Source organism: Peromyscus eremicus, chromosome 4, assembly GCF_949786415.1.
Source record: "Peromyscus eremicus chromosome 4, PerEre_H2_v1, whole genome shotgun sequence".
Lineage (NCBI taxonomy): Eukaryota > Metazoa > Chordata > Mammalia > Rodentia > Cricetidae > Peromyscus > Peromyscus eremicus.
The window spans coordinates 86821068-86841999 of record NC_081419.1 but is presented as its reverse complement, the minus strand read 5'-3'; the positions used below and the strand labels follow the sequence as shown (position 1 = coordinate 86841999).

General features: G+C 42.1%; 1 protein-coding gene across 1 annotated transcript in view; it reads left to right on the top strand.

The window, feature by feature from the left end:
• The window catches only part of Ryr3 (ryanodine receptor 3), a 359592-nt gene that overhangs the window by 209539 nt on the left and 129121 nt on the right, over window positions 1–20932 (top strand). The window contains exons 43-46 of the mRNA XM_059258921.1: window positions 5037–5172; window positions 16742–16922; window positions 17874–17982; window positions 19823–19943. Coding sequence (XP_059114904.1) covers window positions 5037–5172; window positions 16742–16922; window positions 17874–17982; window positions 19823–19943 — 547 coding nt within the window. The remainder of the gene's footprint in view (window positions 1–5036; window positions 5173–16741; window positions 16923–17873; window positions 17983–19822; window positions 19944–20932) is intronic.

Sequence of the window (20932 nt, the reverse complement as noted above, 5' to 3'; positions counted from 1 at the left end):
GGTTAGGCCCCAAGGGTCACGTATGAGCGAAGAAAATCAGCGTCTTAGACATGAGAGTGGCATTTGTTCTCTTCAGAGGTGGAGGCCCCATGACACTGCTCTATATGGAATATCACTGGCTCCCTGTGGTTCCTAAAGAAAAGTTCTGTGTGATCTAACTCATGAGTCCACATATGAAAGAGATCTAACAGGAGGTCGTAAAATCTTCGCGCTGGTCACGTGCACACTGCTGCCCCCTACTGGGATCGTGAATACCAGGCCGATCTGCCCAGGGTTGATAAAGTGCTCTGTGACTTAAAATAACCACTCTAGAAAGTTCTCCATGCTTGATACCGAGTTTTCTGTACTCAACTTCCCAAGCGGTGCTGCATTAAGAATTAAGAATTAGGATGTTCAAAGTTTATAGCAAAGAAAATGACCAGAGTGGGCCATGGTGGGACTTTGGTAAGTATTCAATTGGAAGTTTTTCCACCATGCCACTATTTGCTTGACTGGATAGCTGATAAGATTCACAATCTGCGTTCTAAGTGTGAAAAAGAAAAAAGAGGTGGGCAAGGAGTGGGAAAAGTCAAAGGCCACCCACACTCTACAGTGAGTGGGTTTGAGGGAGAAGAACTGTCACTTAAGAAAGCGACAGCTGAGGGATGAGCACAAGCTAGTCAGCTGCACTGCTGGGGAAATTTGCCAGGACTGTTTAAGGCTCAGCCAGGAAAGCCCACGTCTAGGATAGTCAGAAAGCCAAGCCACGGAAGAAGCATTGAGAGCATGGTGAGGAAGGTGATGGGAGTGGTCAGAAATTGGACTCTATTAATAATAGAAGTTCATGCTCATACGAGATCTGTCTGGCAGACCACACTCCGAGTGCTGCCCACAAGTTAAGTCATGTGACCCTCAGAACAAGTCATTTTTATTATTGTTGTTGCTCAGAAGTTATGAGCAAGGAAATGGAGGTGTAAGGAGTAGGTCTTGTCCTCAGTGCCACAAGGTAAGTGGATCAGAATTGGGCTCAAGAGCTGATGCTCGTTCCAATTATATTACAGTACCTCACTGGAGAACCATGAATAACAGAAACCACAAAGGCCCCCAGCAGGGGAGCAACACAATATGTTGTGTGGTTTAGAAGGTTGCATAAGGAAATTGACTGGAATAGCTCTTACAAGAGCTGGGAGAAGAAGAATTGCTAAGAGTTATCTTCAGTAATCCAAGCATGAGTGGGTGCTGACTTCAGTTAATATTGACACAAGCAGATGTGAGAAGTGTTTGAATCCAGAAGACCTGGGGAAGACAAATAGCATCCATTAATCAAATATTGCTTTGGTTCACTTGCGGACATGCCCAACCTACACCCTAAAGGTCACATGCAGCCAAGGAGGGGTGTGGATGCAGTCCAACACGACACTTCAGAAACTTACAATATGATGAAATTTTGTTTTTGCATGCTTGTAACTCAATTGCATAGCTCGTGAGCATATACTTTACAAATAACAATGTCATATTCTGGTGTAAAATTGTTAAGACACTCCTGTAAGTTCGGGAGGTGGCACAGAGGTGTCCTGAGGTTCCCAGATGGAAATGTCAACTGGGGAGCTGACTGCATACTTAAAGCTGCAGACAGATCATGGAGGGAGACTGAAGCCCTCTGGGTAAGTGAGATTCTGGCAAGGATGGGCCAGAGCCCTGAAGACCACTACCACCCAGGGAGTCACAGAAAAAAAAAGTCAACAACTAAACAACAGGAAGAACAGCCAAAGAGGGATGAGGAGACCCTAGGAAATATATCTGTGAGGCTGAGGTGAAAATTATTTTAAAAATACATTTTCCTTTGTTCCTTCTAAATAGTATAAGAAGGCTCAAAGAACTTGGGTTGAGAAGGAAGACAAGGGGGAAGTAGTGTGTTATGATTAAGTTATTTTGACGGTGATGCCCCATCTATCTGAAGTGCCACACAGGTAGACGATGTCACAATGTCACTAGTTCTGAAGACCCTGTTGGCACAGCCAGGGCAGAGAATAGTCGGCTCAAGCTACAGAACCATGTCCAGTCTGTTAAGATGAGATGATAATTACCCACTAATAATCTCCTGAAGTTCTGTGTTAGGACATTGTTTCAAATGTATTTAACCAATAATGAAGGAGGGTCCATCATGAAGCAGGCAGACTACATACCTGTCTGTGTCACTTATTTCTGACTGGGCACACTTACTTTGTGGTGTAAAAGTATATTCATCTTCTGGGGCCTCTAGAACATATGTCCACAGATGGGGTGACTTAAATATCAGAAGTGAAATGTCTCAGTTCTCCAGTCCTGGAAGCCAGGGCCAAGGGCTGTCAGCTTTCAGTTCCCTGAGGCCCCTTTCCTGGTTTACAGATGGCTACCTTCTTGCTGTGTCCCACAGGAATTGTCTTCTGCAGAAGCATCCCTGTTGTATCTTTGCACAGCTGTGTTTCTCCCTTGGATAAGGACACTACCCTAGAAGACCCCTTTCTACTTAGTGTCTTCTTCACAGGCCTTTCCTCCAGCATATCACAATTACATTTTGATATGCTGGAGCTTAGGGTTTCAGTGTATAAATTCAGGATGAAACAATTAGCAGAAGATGTCTTTGAGTTATTCATTTCATTTAGTTCTTTGGGGTCTTTTGCAACATCCAGGAGATATTTTTAAGTGATAATATTTTAGGAAAGGACAAAATATAAGTAAAATTTCAATCACTTTGTCAAATCAGTAAGCATTGCTGTTGAATCTAATTAAATCCCTAATATATCACTAAGGTAAAAGCCAAAGTCAGGAAAAGGATCTTTATTTTAATTAATTTTCTTTGTTACCATATAAAGAAATGTGTTTCATTTTGTGTGTGTGTTTGTGTGTGATTGTATTTGTTCTTTTTTGTCCCCCTCTTGCTGGTCTCCTTCCACCTCCCAAATAGATACCCATCCTGCTTTCATGACATGTATATTCCATTGCCTTCTCCTCTGGTCCCCTCTTCTTCCATCTCTGCTCTCTCCCTTCCCTCACATAGGCCTCTTTATACCTGTGTGCCTTACAAATGCACATATACACAACACACACACACACACACACACTGCCACCACACACACACATCACACACTACCACCACACACACACACATCACACACATACACATGCCATACATCACATACACAAACGCACACACCACCGCCACCACACACACATACACACACACCCCAACCACATCACATACCACACACACATGCCACACACCACACACACACACCACATCACACACACACACACACACACACACACACACACACACACACACACCCCTCTGTTATGAGAGTTAGCAAAATTTTCTTCTTCTCCACATATACACAAAATACCAAAGTCAAAAACAGAGTAGCAATTCAATCTTAAGTAGCGGTTGGTTTGCTGGTATTTGTCCTTGATTTCTGGTGAAAGTGGGTAAAATCTGAGTCCTGTGAGCTCACAGCCTAAGATTCACAATCTGTGTCTGGCAGTCTAGAAGCAAAGAGACCACTGCCAATCTAATTTTTGTCTTGCCTCTTTTTGGCCATCCCAACCTTAGCATCTTGGCCTTTGACATTAAATGGCTGTTGTTGATTAAGCGCTTGAGTCAGGACCCCTGATTACCCAAGTGCCACTCAAAGACCATGTATCACCATGGTCAAGGGAACACGGCCAGCCTTGGTGCCACAAGGGGCTCTCTCGTGTCTTTGTACCTTTCCAAATGCGTATATGCTTACAAATAAACTATTTGGCCTAAAAATAAATAAATAATAAAAAACTTAAAAAGCAAGACCTCATGTAGGACTAGAGTACCTTCACGCTGTCTGTGTACCTTGAATTCCTGACCCTTCTGCCTCCCACTCCAGAGTGCTGAGATTGTAGGCATGTGCCACCACACCAGCTTACACACTTGTCAACTTCTTCTTTCTGGAGTTGGAGAAACCTGGAACCTGGTCATAATCTTGTTGATTACTTGCAAGCAAATGTGGACTGGAAGTTCTGGTTCCAAATCTACTAAATTAAATTCCCCCAAAGAAGTTGGGGGAGAGGAGTCTGTGCTGCACTTGGACCCTTGATCCTGTTTCTAGAGCGAAAGGGCCCAAGTAAGAAAAAATATATAATTATTTGGCAGGGAAAGGTTAAAAATATCCAGGATCTCTCTAGCTTCTAGAAAGAAGGAACGTCCAGTTCCTAGAAATGCAGCTCTCATGGCTGTCTTAAGAGGCATTTTAGCATATCTCTTGGCCTTAAATGCATGGGGGTTTTCTATTTTTATTGTGATAAAATGCACAAAATTTACTCTCCTCACCATTTTCAAGTGTACAGTTCAGAGTCACTGAAGCTTTTGATGATATTTCATGACTAGTACCACGTTCATCTTCATAGCTCCTTCCATTTCATCAGGCAAAACTCTGCCCATTTAACAGTAACTCCCTATTCCTTCCTCCCTGCAGGCCCTGGCAGCTGCCATTTTTCTTTCTGCCTATATGGTTTTGACTGCTCTTGCTATCTCATATATGTTAAAGCCACACAGTATTTGCTTTGCATGGCTGACTTATTTCACTTAATGTATCCTCAAGGATCACCCAATATGTGGACCTAGCCTATGAGAAGTCTCTTCCTCTTTAAGGCTGATTATAGTGTATTATCTACATATGCCATATTTTTCTTACCCAATTATCCTTTGAGAGATACTTAGGTTGCTTCTATATTTTTAGTAGTTAGGAACAATGTTGCTCGGAATTTGGATTGTACATCTTTCAAGACCTTATTTGTAAGTTTTGTGTATAGAGCCAGGAATGAAATTTCTGGATCATATGTAATCCTATTTGTTTTATTATTTTTTTTAAAAAAACAACTATCCTGTTTTCCATGGTGGCTAGTTTCCATGCTTTTCACCAGGGCTTACTCAAGGGGATCCAAGTTTTCTTTATTGAAACTTATTTTCTGTTTATTTGCATTTTTTTAATGCAGCAGTCATCCTACTGGGTGTATGTGGACATTCACTTTTGTACTGTTCTTGGCAGGTGGTAACCTACTTGGCGGGTTGTGGCCTTCAGAGCTGCCCCATGCTTCTGGCCAAAGGATACCCTGACGTTGGCTGGAACCCCATTGAAGGGGAACGTTACCTGTCCTTCCTGAGGTTCGCCGTCTTCGTGAACAGTGAGTCCCATGTGCTCCATGCTCAGCATAGAATAGTGATTAATTATGGCCTTATACACAAAAAGGGTATCATTTCACTGCTTTTTGTCAGTCAATATAAAAGACTATAAAGATGGTTGGCAACTGGCAAGAGAACTCCCAAGGCCTGGAGGTGGTGGCTCACACCTTTAATCCCAGCACTCAGGAGGCAGGTGGATCACTGTGAGTTCGAGGCCAGCCTGGTCTACAGAATGAGACCCAGGACAGGCTCTAAAGCTACACAGAGAAACCCTGTCTCAAAAACAAACAAACAAAAGAACCACCTCCCAAGAAGGAACAGGCCAGACAAGCATCAAGAGAATCTAGTGACAGATACAGCAAGAAACTCGCTGCATGAGCTTGGACTTGCCTTCTCTCTGTTCCTCCTCTTCTATCACCTCATCTGTTATACAGAGTTAATGAGTATGCACCTCCAGGACTCTAGATTGGTCTATGAGTGGGTGAGAGGATTAATGGACGCATGAGTGGATCAAAAGTACAAAAATAAGTGAATAGCTATTAAAGGTAGCTCAATTCCCAACAGGTAATTTCTTTAACAACCTTAAATGTTATTACTCTCAGTACAAGTCATCTTCTATTCGTAATGAATTACCCTTCTATCAAAACCCTTTCATCACACCAGGGTAATGAATGACCATTGTATAAGACAAGTGGACTACTTTCTTGAAAAGTACATTGTCAACCAATATATTTTTGTTACAGCACTAATTCACTGGTATTTGCACTACAGTTACATTTCTCTGCTCTAGCAACTAGATCTACACTTCTCCACCAAAGCCCCTTCTTAGCCTTTCTCAATGATTTTCTTCTCTCAAGACCAGATTTGGCATATCCTAGAAAAATTTGTTTTACTTCTTGTCCAAATAATCATATTCCGAATTAACACAGAATTAATTAGTATATCAGGAGAGAAGAAAGATGGAGAAAGAAAGGAGAGAGAGAGGAAGGGGAATGGGGAAAGGAAAATTTTAAGAATTCAAAGTCTGAGGCTGGAGAGATGGCGCTGGATGCTCTTTTAGAGAACTGGGATTTGATTCTCAACACCCACATGGCAGCTCCACTCCTGGGGTATTCAACCTCCTCTTCTGGCCTCTGTGGACACCGGACGTGTGTGCAGTACAGAGACATACATGCAGACTAAATATCCATGCACATAAAATAAATAACTAATTGTTCTAAAATGTCAAGGACTAGAGAGAATCCTCAGCCATAAAGAGTGCATACTGTTCTTGCAGAGGACTATAGGTTCAGTTCCTATCACCCACATCAGGCAGCTCACGACCACCTATAACTCTAGCTCCAGGGGATTTGACACCCTCTTGCAGCCCCCAAGGGTATCCACACACATGACTGTACACACATGTATATATTCTCTCTCTCTCTCTCTCTCTCTCTCTCTCTCTCTCTCTCTCTCTCTCTCTCACACACACACACACACACACACACACACACACACACACACATGAGTAAAAAGAAAAGAAAAATCTTTTTAAATTTATTTTTATGTACATAGATGGCATGACAGATGAACTGGATGCAAATAGGTTGAATTTTTCATCTTATCCTCCTTCATAGTCAAGATCAAGAATTTAATAAATCCTTCAGTATAACTGTCAGTTTGAAAGTATCCACTGGCTATGATCCTATGAGGATTACATGAATTCCAACACTTAACTTTTGCTGATTAGGTACAAACATAATGAACTAAACTCTGGACCAAAACGTGTGGTCTGTCCCTCTTATCTTCGTGCTGTTTATATCTTTTTAGCAATATCTCTTTAGTACATTTTCATAATGCAACAAGTTCTAGTAAACTGGATACACTTATGAGCTTTAATATTTAGGATATCTCTAGAAGACAAGTACTGTATTTGTTTCAGGCAAAGTACACCAGCTTCTGCTTTAAAAGAATTTATTTTCTTTTAAAGGAGAGTATATGTACACAGAGGTCACTATTTTAAAAAATAAATAAATGGGGTAAGGCAAGGAGGGAGTACTCAAGAACTTTGAGAGGATAAACTTATCCCTTTGAGATAATCAGAGAAGATGCTATAAAGGAGGCCATGTTAGAGATGAACCTAAAGTGTCAGGTTTCTAGAAACAGATGCAGGAGAGGTTATCCAATCAGAGAGCAGCATGTACATGGCCTAGAGGCTAAAGCACACTGTTCTCAGTAAACAGTGATCTGTCAATCCAGAGGGTGGCTGTGTGAATGAAGCAGTAAGATGAGGTTTGAAAGGTAGGTGGATGGTTGTAACACAGAGAACATAAATGCCAAGCTGAAATGTTTAGTATCAATCTTCTGTGTAGAGAACTGGGAACCCTTCTTAACAGGAGACAGACTGACAGGTACTACTGACAAGTTCTGTGCTCAGGTTGGAATGAATTATAATTGTGAAGATGGGGATAGATGGGAGTAAATACATTTGAGATTTACTATCTAGCAGATAGAGATTACAGAGACGGAATTGCTGGTAGTGGTGGTGGTGATAATGGTGGTGGTGATGATGATGATGATGATGATGATGATGATGATGATGGATGGAGGATGTGAGTGTGTTAAAAGCCAAAGTACTAAACTGAAATTCTTCAGTGAGAGATTTGAAGGTAGAGGAAAAAGAAATCAGGATAAAAGAAGAAAATGGCTTAGTGTAGATCACAGTAAATTTATTTTAGGTCAAATAATACTGATTTTACTGTGTGTAATACTCAGAGATGCCCCTAAATTTGACTATTAGGATAAGAGATCAATCAGACAACAGATGGAAATTGCATATATCTGCAGACAACTTGTAGCTGTAATGTTTTAGATGGTCTCAGGGGATTGTACAAAGATAGTTATAGGGGAATTTTTTTCAAGTAATAGTTTTGAATACCTACAAGACAAAGAATGTCTCAGTCATATTTATATGGGAGACTTCAGGATGGAAAATAGAACATCCAGAGTTCAAAATCAGCTCTATCATTCACTGGCTATGTAAATTTAAACAAGTTAATGAAACTTTCCAACCTCTGCCTTTTTAACATATAATGCAGCAAAAATAATAACACATATCTCCGAGTTATTTTAAGGTACAGATGAAATAATCAGCAGAAAACTTGATTATCATGGTGTTACAAAATACAGTAAGGCCTACAGCTGTGTTAGTTACCATTATTTGTCATGTTCTCTACAAGGACTGGAACTTTTGAAATTGGGAGACTAATAGATTCTTTGAAACTTCAAAGCACTATGTAAATCCTTACTATCTAAAGACAGTTTAAAAGGATACTGTGGCTACTTTCATGTCATCTGTTCAACAAAGAGATGCTCTGATCGTTAGTGAAAGAGTAAGGTGATATAAAGAACCATGGTATAGGATATGAATGTTCATGATGTATGATGGTGAATGATGGTGGATAGTGATGGATGGTGTTGATGGATGATGAAGCTGTTCACAGTAAGTGAGGGTCTTGGTGGATGATGATAGTGAATGATGGGTAGAGGAGTTCTTCATAGATGAAAGTGAATGACGGAGGAGGAGGATTTTGGAGGATGGAGTATAGCACGAATCTTAAAAGTCTTATTAATAAAAGCAAACCTGGAGCCAGGTATTGGGGTGAATGCTGGAAGATCAGAGAAGCAGAACAAGCCACAGCCACCTCACCTTGCCAATTCCTCAGCTGATCCTATTTCCTCAAACTGGAAGCCTCTGTGTCCTCGTCCGAATGGCTCTCAGCTGAACTGCTGCTCCAAAGCCTAAAAGCTTAACCAGCTCTAGTTCCTGGTTTCATGCCTTATATATCTTTCCGCTTTCTGGCATCACTTCCTGGGATTAAAGACTCTTGTTACCATGCCTAGCTGTTTCCAGTATGGCTTTGAACTCACAAAGATCCAGACAGCTCTCTGTCTCTGGAATGCTAGGATTAAAGGTGTGTGTGTCACCATTTTCTGGCCTCTATATCTAGTGGCTGTTCTGTTCTCTGACCCCAGATAAGTTTATTAGGGTGCACAATATTTTGGGGAACACAATATCACCACAATGGAGTGTTCATAGTAGATGGCAGTAAATAATAGCAATAGTTATAGATAACATAAGAGGTTCATGTTGGGGGGGTGGTACATGATAATGGTGAATGATGGGGGAGTTTAAGGTGGGTGATGGTGAATAGTGATTATTGATGATTTTGAATGATAGGATATTCCTGGTAGATGACAGTCAGACATAGTCAAGATAGTAGGTGATAATAGAGGTGTTTAGATGAGGTGACATTGATAGATGGTGACAATGGATGATGTTTATTGGGATGATCATGGTGGATCTTAGAGGATTATTATTACAGTATTGACAGGCACATGGGAAATGTCCTGATAGTAGAAGATAATAACACGTGATAGCAGATAGTAGGGATGTTTGTATGAGGTTATGTTGATTGATAATAGGGGTTTTTATTGGTGATAATTTTATAATTACAATTTTAATTGATGGTCTCTTTTACAATCCCATGTCTCTCAACAGCTGTTACTCACTCATCATCATTCAAAAACTTCAAAGTCAGCACAACACCATACAGGATCCAGGCTCCTTGTGTATTTTCCATCTTCAAGTGTATTTTTCCTTTATATTACTTTACTCTCTCTTTAAAGACTTTACTTAATATTTTTGAACTATTTATTTTTTCCTATGACTGTCTATACCCATTTCTTTTCTTTCTTAAGCACCTTGGCACATTTTTAAACACACTGTAACCTGTTTAGAGGGTTTTTTCCTTCCTTCTTTCTTTCTTTTTTTTAACTGGACCTGCTTTACTGGGCACCTGTAGCATTCTCTGACTGGTAAGCCAAACCTTAAACTTGACATTCAGCTTTGTGCTGGCAGCTGGCTCCACCCTGGGTTGAGTCCATGAGAGCCGAGCTGAGCTTTATGCCCCACCAACCTGGCTGAGAGCTGCAGTCTTTGTGGTTGTTGTTTTTGGTTTTTTTGAGACAGTGTTTCTCTGTGTAATAGCTCTGGCTGTCCTGGAACTTGCTTTGTAGACCTCAAACTCACAGAGATCCACCTGCCTCTGCCTACCAAGTGCTGTGTTTAACCAGGAGCTGCATTTAACCACTCCAGCTCTAGGAAGTTGGTGCCTGCACTGTGACAGGAGTTTTTATTTACCTTGTTGTTTCTACTTAACTGCCCACTTCTCGGGTACTCACTGTGCCGCAGAGCCACACCTCTGTACACTGTGAGCATCTGTTTACTAGGAAGCCCAATCCGGTTTTTTTTTTTCTTTTTCTCATTCTTTTTTCCCCCCCAGCTTTCCCAGACCCTATGTAGAAATATGTGCTCCATGTTGGACACCAGAAAGATCCAACAAACTCTCAAAACTATCACCAACAATAAAGGACAGTTGTGAAAGGGTAAATGTAAACAATGTCATTATGTATCCAGGAGACACTATAAACTTAGATGATAAGAGATGGTAGGATACAAAGAATGTTTGAGATTGGTTAATGGAGGTTTCATACCTAGCACTTTTGTTACCCTTTCTTACTGATTAAAAGATGTGTGTGAGCTCTCCAAATCCAGTGCCACCATACTCATTTTCCCAGTGGACCTCTTGGAGTCTCTATGCCTGAGAAAGAGAAGGAAGTTAATCATGACTCCCCAAGAATTATATAGAGACATATATAGTGAACTATGACTCTATCTGTGAAAACTCAAAATGAAACAACCCAGAGAGGGGTTTTAAAGAGAAAATGAGTGTGTCCTTTTGCATGTCTGTGACTCAGACATCTGATATAAACAACTTATTGGGGGAAAGGTTTATTTCGGCTCATGATTTCATAGAAATCAGTCCATAGTTGCTTGGCCTCATACCCTTGGGCAGAATATTGTGATGGCAAGAAACTGTGATAGAGGAGCTTCTTCAGCTCTGGACAAACAGAAGCAGAGAGAAGTCAAGAAGGAGGCAAGAACAAGGTAGCCCCAGGGAAGACCTCAGTGACCTGCTTTCTTCACCTAGACCTCACCTTCTAAAGTTCTAGAACCAAGCTTCCATGCATGATCACATACAGGACATTTTATGTTTAAAAACTAGAATAAAAGACCTTTGACTCTGCTGCTCCCACATGAAGTGCAGTGTGCAGCAGATGTCCTCCAAGGTCCCTGTTGTGTTTGTTGACAGTGCTATTCATCAGTCATTTCAATAATAAAAATAGCAAATGAAGCTTGATATCTAAGCTAAAATGGATTTTAAAACCATATCTAAAAGCTGTGCCTCACCAACATTCTTCCTACAAGATATTACATGTCTGGCACTCATCACATATTAACTTTCATATTGAATAGATACTATATATTCTGTCAAAATGCACATCAATTCTGACTCTAGGTTTCCTTCTCATTTTATGTCACATTTTAAAAAGATGTAGATCCCAACTGTAAACATATAATTAACAGTTTAGGATGATTAATTCCTAATCCTCAGGCTTCCACTATGCCAGTGGAAGGACAGTTCGCTCTGCAGGGCTTTACTTTGAGATCCACACACATCCTGATGTTTTGTTCTCTTCCCTAAGTCCCAAACTTATACTTTCCCACTTTATATTTCACTAGAGGTCTAAGAAGCATCTTAAATGCCATAAATCTAAAGGTTGCATCAATAATTATAACACCAAACCCACTCTTTCCCCAAGAATTTCCCAGCTCCTTACTTCAATCACCCATTTTTCAGACACACCAACCAGACAGACAGCTGCATTTTCCCTCATCTACATCACCTATCTATCATTGAGTTATGTTGATTCCATGTCTAAAATGTTTCTGAAGTCCACATGCTTTTATTTTTCTCCTCTCTACTGGCCACATACTATTCCAGGCTGTTTTCTTCCTCTACCCAGGCTACTTCATTGCATTGGATCCAAATTCTAGGGCTTTACTGTGCTAGATAGTTTTATGTCAACTTAACACAAGCTAAAGTCATCTGAAAGGAGGACCCAGCCCACTGTGGGTGCTGCCATCCCTGGGCTGGTGATACTGGGTTCTAGAAGAGAGGAGGCTGAGGAGGCGATAAAGAGCAAGCTAGTAAGCAGCTCCCCTCCATGGCCTTTGCATCAGCTCCAGGAGCCTCCAGATTTCTGCCCTGTTGGAATTCCTTTCCTGAAATTTCTTCAGTGATGAACAGTGATATCAAAGTAAAGCCAAATAAACCCTTTCCTCCCCAACTTAATTTTTGGTCATGGTGTTTCGTCATAGCAATAAAAACCCTAACTAAGACATCTGCTATCCTATATCTGTCTGTAGACAAATTCATTTTTACTGTCATGAGATAATAAGCATTCATTTATTATATATCTACAAGACAGCTGGCAAGTGCTCATGTCAGTCTATGGATCTGATAGGACAGTTCTGTCCCACTGGGCTCATTCTGGGATCCAGGCTCTACTGTCTGGTTTAATACTTGTCCATTGTTCCCAGATCAGTGGCTAAAAGATATCAGACTCAGCAACAGTTTGAATTAATGAGAAAATCAGCTAAGACTCTCTGGCTTGCTCTTGTCCTGTCACAGTAGTTTACAGGCAGATCCCTAACTCCTCCCTCTCAGACCAGAAGCAGTGTCTTCAGTACTTGTGATGATCTGATTTGTACAGGTCTCCTGGCCATATCAAAAGCAGCATTTACTGAGAAAGATGTTTGGGGTCTTGGCCCACACCCCTACCTTGTGATACTCTGTAAGCTAAACACAGTATTTCTAGATTCCCTGCTGAACCCCATGTTCTATCTTTCTCCTAGGGGATCTCTCTTTCCTCTGGGACTAATTGAAATCTGATAAAATTCACAACTCAGGCTCTTGTAAATGGAAGCTGACAATGGTCTGATAATACAGTGATAGGCAGAGTTCTCCCTGAAATCATTCAAGTCTCTCCCTTGAATGAAGCTTATTCATTTATTCAAGAACTCTTCTGTAGGTGAGGGTGTAGCTCAGGGTAGAACATTTGCCTAACATGTACAGGCCCTGGGTTCAATTCTCAGCACTAGAAAATAAGTAAATAATAACTATTTTTGTTATTTATTACATGTCAAACATTAGCAAAACCCTGAGCATACAGGATTGTATAATTCAGATACAGTACTATCTTTACAAAATGTGCAATTTGGTGAAAAAAGCAGATACAAAGAAGGGTTCAGAGTGTTTGAGAAGACCAGATTTCTGGAATTCTCATGCTTTAAGTGACTCCTGAAGAATTCCATGGAGTTAAGTCAAGAGTTTATGACAAGAGGATGGAAAGGAGGAAAGCATCCCAGGCAAATGAACTTCATAACAGAACTGTAGTTAGAACACAGAGCAGACGAAAGGTAATAGGTTGAAGAGGAAATCAGTGAGGTTCTATTATTGTCCCTGAAGTCTGACATCTTTACCAGTGTGAAATAGAGTGAATCATTTCTATTTCCATCCAACTGCTCTGACATGTTGGAAAGAAAGTCACAGCATTATCAACACTGAGCTGAGAGCCTTTGAAGGAAGGCACTATGGCCATCCACACTGTTATCAAGCTCATTTCTTATTTTGGAACTCAAGCAAAAATATTGTGGTATGCCCTTGGGCAAAAGCAGTTTGCCTCAAAATGTTCTTCTTCCTTTGAAAAATACCCTGCAGATCAACATTTGGCCCACGAGAGTAGGTTTGGTTGGCAGTCAGACTCACTGAGCTACAGGCTATCAGGAAGCATTCACGTTATTCTGTCCCTACTACTCCATGAAGCCTTTACAAATTCTTCTCCTCAGTCTCCTGTCTAACCAGCCACAGTGGTTGGATTCTGGTTTCTTCCTCTAGCAGAGTACATTTGCATCCCCCACATATGTCCAAATTAAAATAATCAGGGAATGGCTTCCTGGGTCAGTTCTCAGAGTCAACCTAATTAGCCAAGTTCTGAAGATGTGAGATTTGGATTAAAAGGGGGCTAATTGGGCAAATGAACTTTAGATGAAATCTCAATATACAACTCTGATTTCTCAACTTCTGCTTCTGGTGCTTCTGTACCCCATAAACTCTGTGGTGCTAATTGCTGTGGGATGCGCTGAGCTGAATTCAGCATGCTGATTAGAAAATGTGCTGACCCACAAGCATTTCCAGTGTGAGCTAAAAGCATCAGAACACAGTCTTTAGGTCAGCTTCATTAATCAGGTTGGGGTTTTTCCCCCAATTTTGAGTCTTAACATTTTAAACATTTCAAAGAACATGTGTATATGTTACGTGCTAAGAATTACAGTCTAGAAATATTTGAAAGTAGTGACATATTTTGCATCTGTGTCTAAGAGTATTTGTTTCTTAATATGTTAGTCTTTCTGGTGCTTTTACTGAAATATCTCTCCTGTGAGTAAACTATATTGGAATATATCAAGAATATTAGGTAGAAGTAGCATGCTATTCTTTTAAAAATATATTTATATTTAATATTTGAGAATTTCATACATGTGTACAATGTGTTTTGATCAAACTCATCCTCCACACTATCTCCCTCAAACTCCACTCACGCCCCATCCCCACTTTCCCCTACCTATCACAAGAATTCTTTTTTTAAACCTTGGACCTTTTTAAACCTTGCTGCCAGGATGTACACGGGTTATGTTTTTTGGTGTTATATATGGGTTAAGACTTGAACAGAAGTTGTTTGTTTTAAGAAAGGGTCTCACTCTGCATTCCAGGCTGGCCTTGAACATGCAGTTCTCCTGACTCAGCCTCCTAGTCCTGGGATTATGGACATATGCTTCTGTGCCTTCTACATGGCAAATATCTTCATAGATTCTCTAAACTCTTTGTGAAGAAATGAGCGATATGACAATTAGTAAACAACAATAAGCTGTTTAAATTCAGTTTAATGAAAAATTCTGGATGATGTGAACATAATTCTAAAACATCCTCACCATCCCACAGTGTTAGCATTCTTATGCCTTAATTATAGCACCTTTAGGTGGTGCTGGAGATTAATCCCAGGGATGTGAACAAGCTAGGCAAGTGCTCTGCCACTGAGCTATATTCCCAGCCTTAATTATTCTAAATAAAAAAAAATTCATGAAAGAAAATTTAAACTGTCCAGATTGTTTTTAAATATGTCTCTAAATTATCTGGTATTCCTCCCTCCAGAACATGGAACCTAAATCTTCTTCCTTTAAGTATGAGCTAGGTTTGATGAATCACATCTAATGAGTAAAATACTGCAAAATAACCATGTATAACCAGATTGCTATAAGCACTGCAGTTTCTGCCTTATTCTCTTGATCTGTGGCATGTCAGTGGCCATGTCATGAGAACACTCAAGCAGCCCTCCAAAAAGTTCAACATGGTAAGGAGCTGAGACCAAATCTACCATCCACCGAGAAACTGAGGCATCATGCCAACAGCCATATAGTGAACTTAGAAGCTGATCCCCCAGCCCCAGACATCTCTCCAGAGGACTGCGGCCCAAACCGCCCCTGAGACTGCAACTTCAAGTGAATCCCAGGCCAAGACCATCTAGCTTAACTAACTCCCAAAGTCCAGAGTCTGTGAAATAGATGGTTATTGTTTTAGACTATGACAATGTGAGGTGTGTCTTCAGAGGAATTAATAATGCCATAGCCTATCTAAATGCACACTCTCTTATATATAGTTCACTCCTTCCAAGAAATACTTAGTGGTTTTGAGGAAAAGCATTGTTCTTTAGGCTTCATATAATGCACATAAGGAAAAAAAAAATGCCTTAGAGTCCGGCTCAGGGATCACATTCTCAAACACAAACCAGGATTTCACCCAAGAAAAAAAGGTATGTTTTGTAAATTATTTGAGCAAGCTGTAACATTGCTTTGGAATGTAAATGATGGTTCTGAGACTCAACAGCTCTCCTTTACTAAATGTTCCTTTTCCTTTGTCACTGTCCGGTTGTTCCTTGGCTCCTCCAAAGAAAAATGCCAAGAGAGCATAGCACTCTGCCCTGTCCTTTCTCTCATAGCTATTATTAGAAAAGTTTATCCAGCAGATTCTTCATCCTGATCAATGACTTCAGATATGATGAGGTCTGCCCTACGAAGCCAGGCTGTTCTGGGATATATATGTGACTCCCTAAGAGTCATCAGGTGAAGAGCTATGGTATCATTTCCCCAGGCTGGCTGAGGCAGGCCAGCTTGAGTTATCTTCTTACCTCCTTTCAAGGAAGCAAGCCAAGTGTTAACTCAGAAGGCACCTAGTAAGATGTGAGGCTCTTTTGTCCCCGCGTCACTTGTAAATGAACTTGTAATCGCTGATTGAGAGGTATATGTACCCTCTGAGCACCTCGACCTGGTAGGGTCATCTCAGAAGTAAAAATCCTGAGCTGAAAAGCAAAATTCTATTCCATAATGGTCAACTGTGTAATGAATAGATCTCCCCCATTTACCGGAGGTCACCTTTCTCTCCTCAATATTTCCTCATAATATTAATAGGTGACAAAGAGAATGAAGTGCTGTTCTCCCAGCTCATCAGCTACAAATAACTTGGAGGCTGCCCTTTTCTAGTGCGAAGGACACCAGGCCTCTCTTTCCCTCAGGTGAAAGTGTAGAGGAGAACGCCAGCGTTGTGGTCAAGCTGCTCATCAGACGTCCTGAGTGCTTTGGCCCAGCTCTGAGGGGCGAAGGAGGAAACGGACTGCTGGCGGCTATGCAGGGTGCCATTAAGATCTCCGAGAACCCGGCACTTGACCTCCCCTCCCAGGGTTACAAGACAGAAGTGTAAGTGAATGACTCCGGCGTGTGCAGATGGTAGGCTGCCAAATACTGTCAGTCAGTGAACCACGAGGGTGGGCCCAGTAAGTTTGCCGGTAGAAAGAGCACAGATGTTTTATGGTGGTTAAAACACTTAAAATCACTTTGTCAGGCCCGTTATTGTTATGACTTGCCCAGAGAGCCTAGGGATCAGTACCAGCTCCTTCCATTCCTTTAGACCATTCAGCACAGCTGGCAAACCACTGAGGCAGCAAAGCCTTCTAGTTTCTACAGCACCTGCGTACAGCATCGCCTCAGGAGGATGCTCGGGAAAGCGTTTTTGAGTGTTTGGCTTCCTCGCAGATGACTGTGGAGTTTAAAGGTTCAGAGCTGAGTTGGTACAGTATCTGGTGGCCTTGTCACTGTCCCTCTCTCAAATAAAAGTCATTTGCCTTTATTTACCTAGTTTATACCCCGTGGTCTACAGAATGTGTGTAACCCACCAGAGTTGACCCTCCAAACAGTTGGCTCTTTTTCCCCCTTGTCATCAATTCTGACAGATTACTTAGTAGACCAGAGAGAACTCAAAACACATTTGTCTCAACGTTCTTGTATAACATGAGATAAAACTAAGACCCGAAGTAATAGAGTTTGATAACCTCGTAGCCAGAACGTGAACATAGCCCTCCTGACTCCTTGTCTAAACTAGCTTTCCATGGACATTCAGAAAGGAAGGGGGAATGAATGGTGGGTAGTACCTAAACTCATGTTTCAAGGTTCATGGGATCCTAAAGCTATCATGGAAAAATATTTGGGTCCTTTGAGCGTAATGATTAAAACCAGCTTATTAGCTTCTGAACAGGGGAGTTGTGAGGGAAAGTTTATTCAACCCGAATGGAGTGTTTTGAATAAGCAGTACCTGCCCAACAGCATGGCAGTCTCTCACAGGCCTTCCCCATGTTGATTCTTTCTCTGCAGCACAGAGGATGATGAAGAGGAGGAAGAGATTGTGCACATGGGCAATGCGATTATGTCGTTTTATTCGGCTCTTATAGATCTACTGGGCCGCTGTGCTCCTGAAATGCATGTAAGTGATACCGTTTACTTACAGCAGCTTTGAGGAGCCTGAGTCAAGAACACTAGAGAACTCCTGAATGTAGTTTCTTTTTCTGTGCCTGGCATTGACTAACAAGCTTCTCTCTAGGTTTCTTTTAGCTAACACCAAAGTAGTTTCCACTTCAAATGCCTGAATGGGCCACTTTCTAAGGAAGAGAAAGGTGTGTGTGTGTGTGTGTGTGTGTGTGTGTGTGTGTGTGTGTGTGTGTGTGTATTCTCTTTGGTACTATCTGGGTATAGCCTCTACACATTTTGTTTAAATAGTCTTCCAAAATGAGGCTGCCATGTCCCTCAGCTTGACCAAAATGTGGCTAACCTGATTTTTGGCCATGCTACTGTTAATGGCCTCATGAGTGCCATAGGGACACTCTGTGTGGGAAATACTGTCTTGATGACCATGGCTCTGGGCTCTAGGGAAACAGTCAGTTTTGCAGGCACACACACAAAGATGGTTCTCTCTGATGTGATGTCTTCTCAGACCTCCAGTTTTGGTCTGGAAAGTGTTCCTTCCCTTCCATTTTTCACCCCTGCTGATGGGATAGTTGGTGTTATTTCATATAAAGCCTCACACTGAAATTGAGAGGAAATAGTTGCTCTTCTTAACAGAAGAAAACTTAAATCTTGGTGTTGGAGGCTGCTGAGATTCACTAGGATTTCAGTTCCTTCTGTGATACACTAGCCCTATCAAATCAACCCGCCTTTACATTTCAGTTCCTTTAAGCAAAGAAAGGAACTCAGAAGGAAGCCAGGGGAACAGCAGGGTGTCTAGAACTTGGAGAAGTGTCAGACCCCTTTTGTTCATACTCCAGTTCTCTTGATCACTCTGTATTACTTCTGGAAGCAAGTTACATAGCGGACATGTTCTCAAAAAGACAGAATGTGAAAGCTAGTTCACCAGAGCCTGCCTAAGGAAGAAATAAATACTTTCTCTTCTGCCTACCACTTCCCTGCCCCATTATATTCACACACACACACACACACACACACACACACACACACACACACACACACGCACACACACACGCACATGCCTACACACCTTCTCAGAACCCCTCCCTGGCCCCTTCTCCTTCTGTGGAGAGAAAGAGGTAAGCTGCATCATTACTGACAACTCACCAGAAAGAGAGGTAGCAGGCAGGGTAGATGAATAGGATCCCGCTTTCTCTGGGGCCACTGAGCCCCATGTCTCAGAATGCACCAGCCCACATGGGGTAGATCTAATCTTGTGCTCCTGGATAGTTACTGCTCAGCAGAAAATCTGCTGGCCCCTCTTTGGAGACCTTTACTGCAGGAAGATGGACATGTACACTTGTGTACATGCAGACTGACCAATTGGTCATGTGTGTGAATAAACCTATCCTCCTTGGCTTGACTCCAAAGAAACACTCAAATTATCTTTGACAATGTCTATACTCTTCATGCCCACCCCCACCATTCTTCAAGCTCAGAAGAAACTGAAATTTGTAAGTCATTTTCTCATCTGCTACAATTTGAAATCTGGTATTGTGGACACAGTGTCAGCACTTATGACAGGGCTGTGAGGGCTCCCTGCTGAGGGTTGATACCTTAACTGCTGAGGGTTTCAGCCTCAGTAAAGAAAGAATGTGCCTGCCTTCAGTGGAATTATTCCCTCAGTCTCCTTTCCTGCCGTACATCAAGAGGAAGTTTCCTGAAGCCACACATATCAATAGCAATTTGGGGGACTCAGAAGCAGACCCCTGCTGGTGGGACCATTTTCCTGCCATAGGTTAGGAGATGCAGTGTGGCAGGTGTGGGGGCTTCATCTTTTTTATCTCTTTCCTGTGTGACAGCTCATTCAAACAGGGAAAGGGGAAGCTATCCGGATCCGGTCCATCCTGCGCTCCCTGGTCCCCACAGAAGACCTGGTTGGAATCATCAGCATACCCCTGAAACTGCCCTCCCTAAACAAAGGTAGGGAAGCAGCTTTAGGCTGAGCCTACCTCTAGTACTTGCCTGCTCAGCAGCAGGACTCTGCCAGAGTCCCCTGCCAGATGAAATGCCTTGCTCTTTTTCCAGTGATGAGTTTTCTGTAGACTTAACCTAGTTCCTCTATCATCCACTTCCCTGTGTCAAATCTTTGGCCCTCCGGTACAGACTGCTGTCACCATTTTGGGAGCAGGGACCACTCTAGCCTTCTGAAGGGTGATAAAATGAGCAGGTGACAGCCCTTACCATGGCCTGATTTCTCCCTTGCCAGTGTGCCCTAGGACAGTGAGATAGCCAGTAGACTTGCAGACTGACTTCTGCCATGGACCTGGAAGATCTCATAGCCAAGGATAATAAGTTAATCCCAACACTTCTTGTGGCATTTGACACCAATCATCCCCAAAGCATTTTGATTCTCTGAGTCACCCTGCCTGGTCTTCAGGCACATGGTGGAATTAAAAAGATAGCATGAGCGACACGGGACCCGAAAACACCCTAATTGTCGTGCTAGAAACCTCATCCAACTACTGATGGATCTGGAGGCAGAGATCCATGACTAGGCCCCAGGTGGATCTCTGGGAGTCCAATTAGCGAGAATGAGGAGGGTTTATATGAGAGAGAATTGTTGAGACCAAGGTCGGATAAAGCACAGAGACAAATAGCCATACAAACGGAAACACATGAAATATGAACCAATGGCTGAGGGGTCACCAACTGGATCAGGCCCTCTGAGTGGGTGAGACAGTTGATTGGCCTGATCTGTTTGGGAGGCATCCAGGCAGTGGGACCGGGTCCTGTGCTCATTGCATGAGTTGGCTGTTTGAAACCTGGGGCCTATGCAGGGTCCCTTGGCTCAGCATGGGAGGAGGGGACTGGACCTACCTGGACTGAGTCCACCAGGTTGATCTCAGTCTGTGGGGAAGGCTTTGCCCTGGAGGAGATTGGAATGGGGGGCGGGCTGGGGGGAAGGTGAG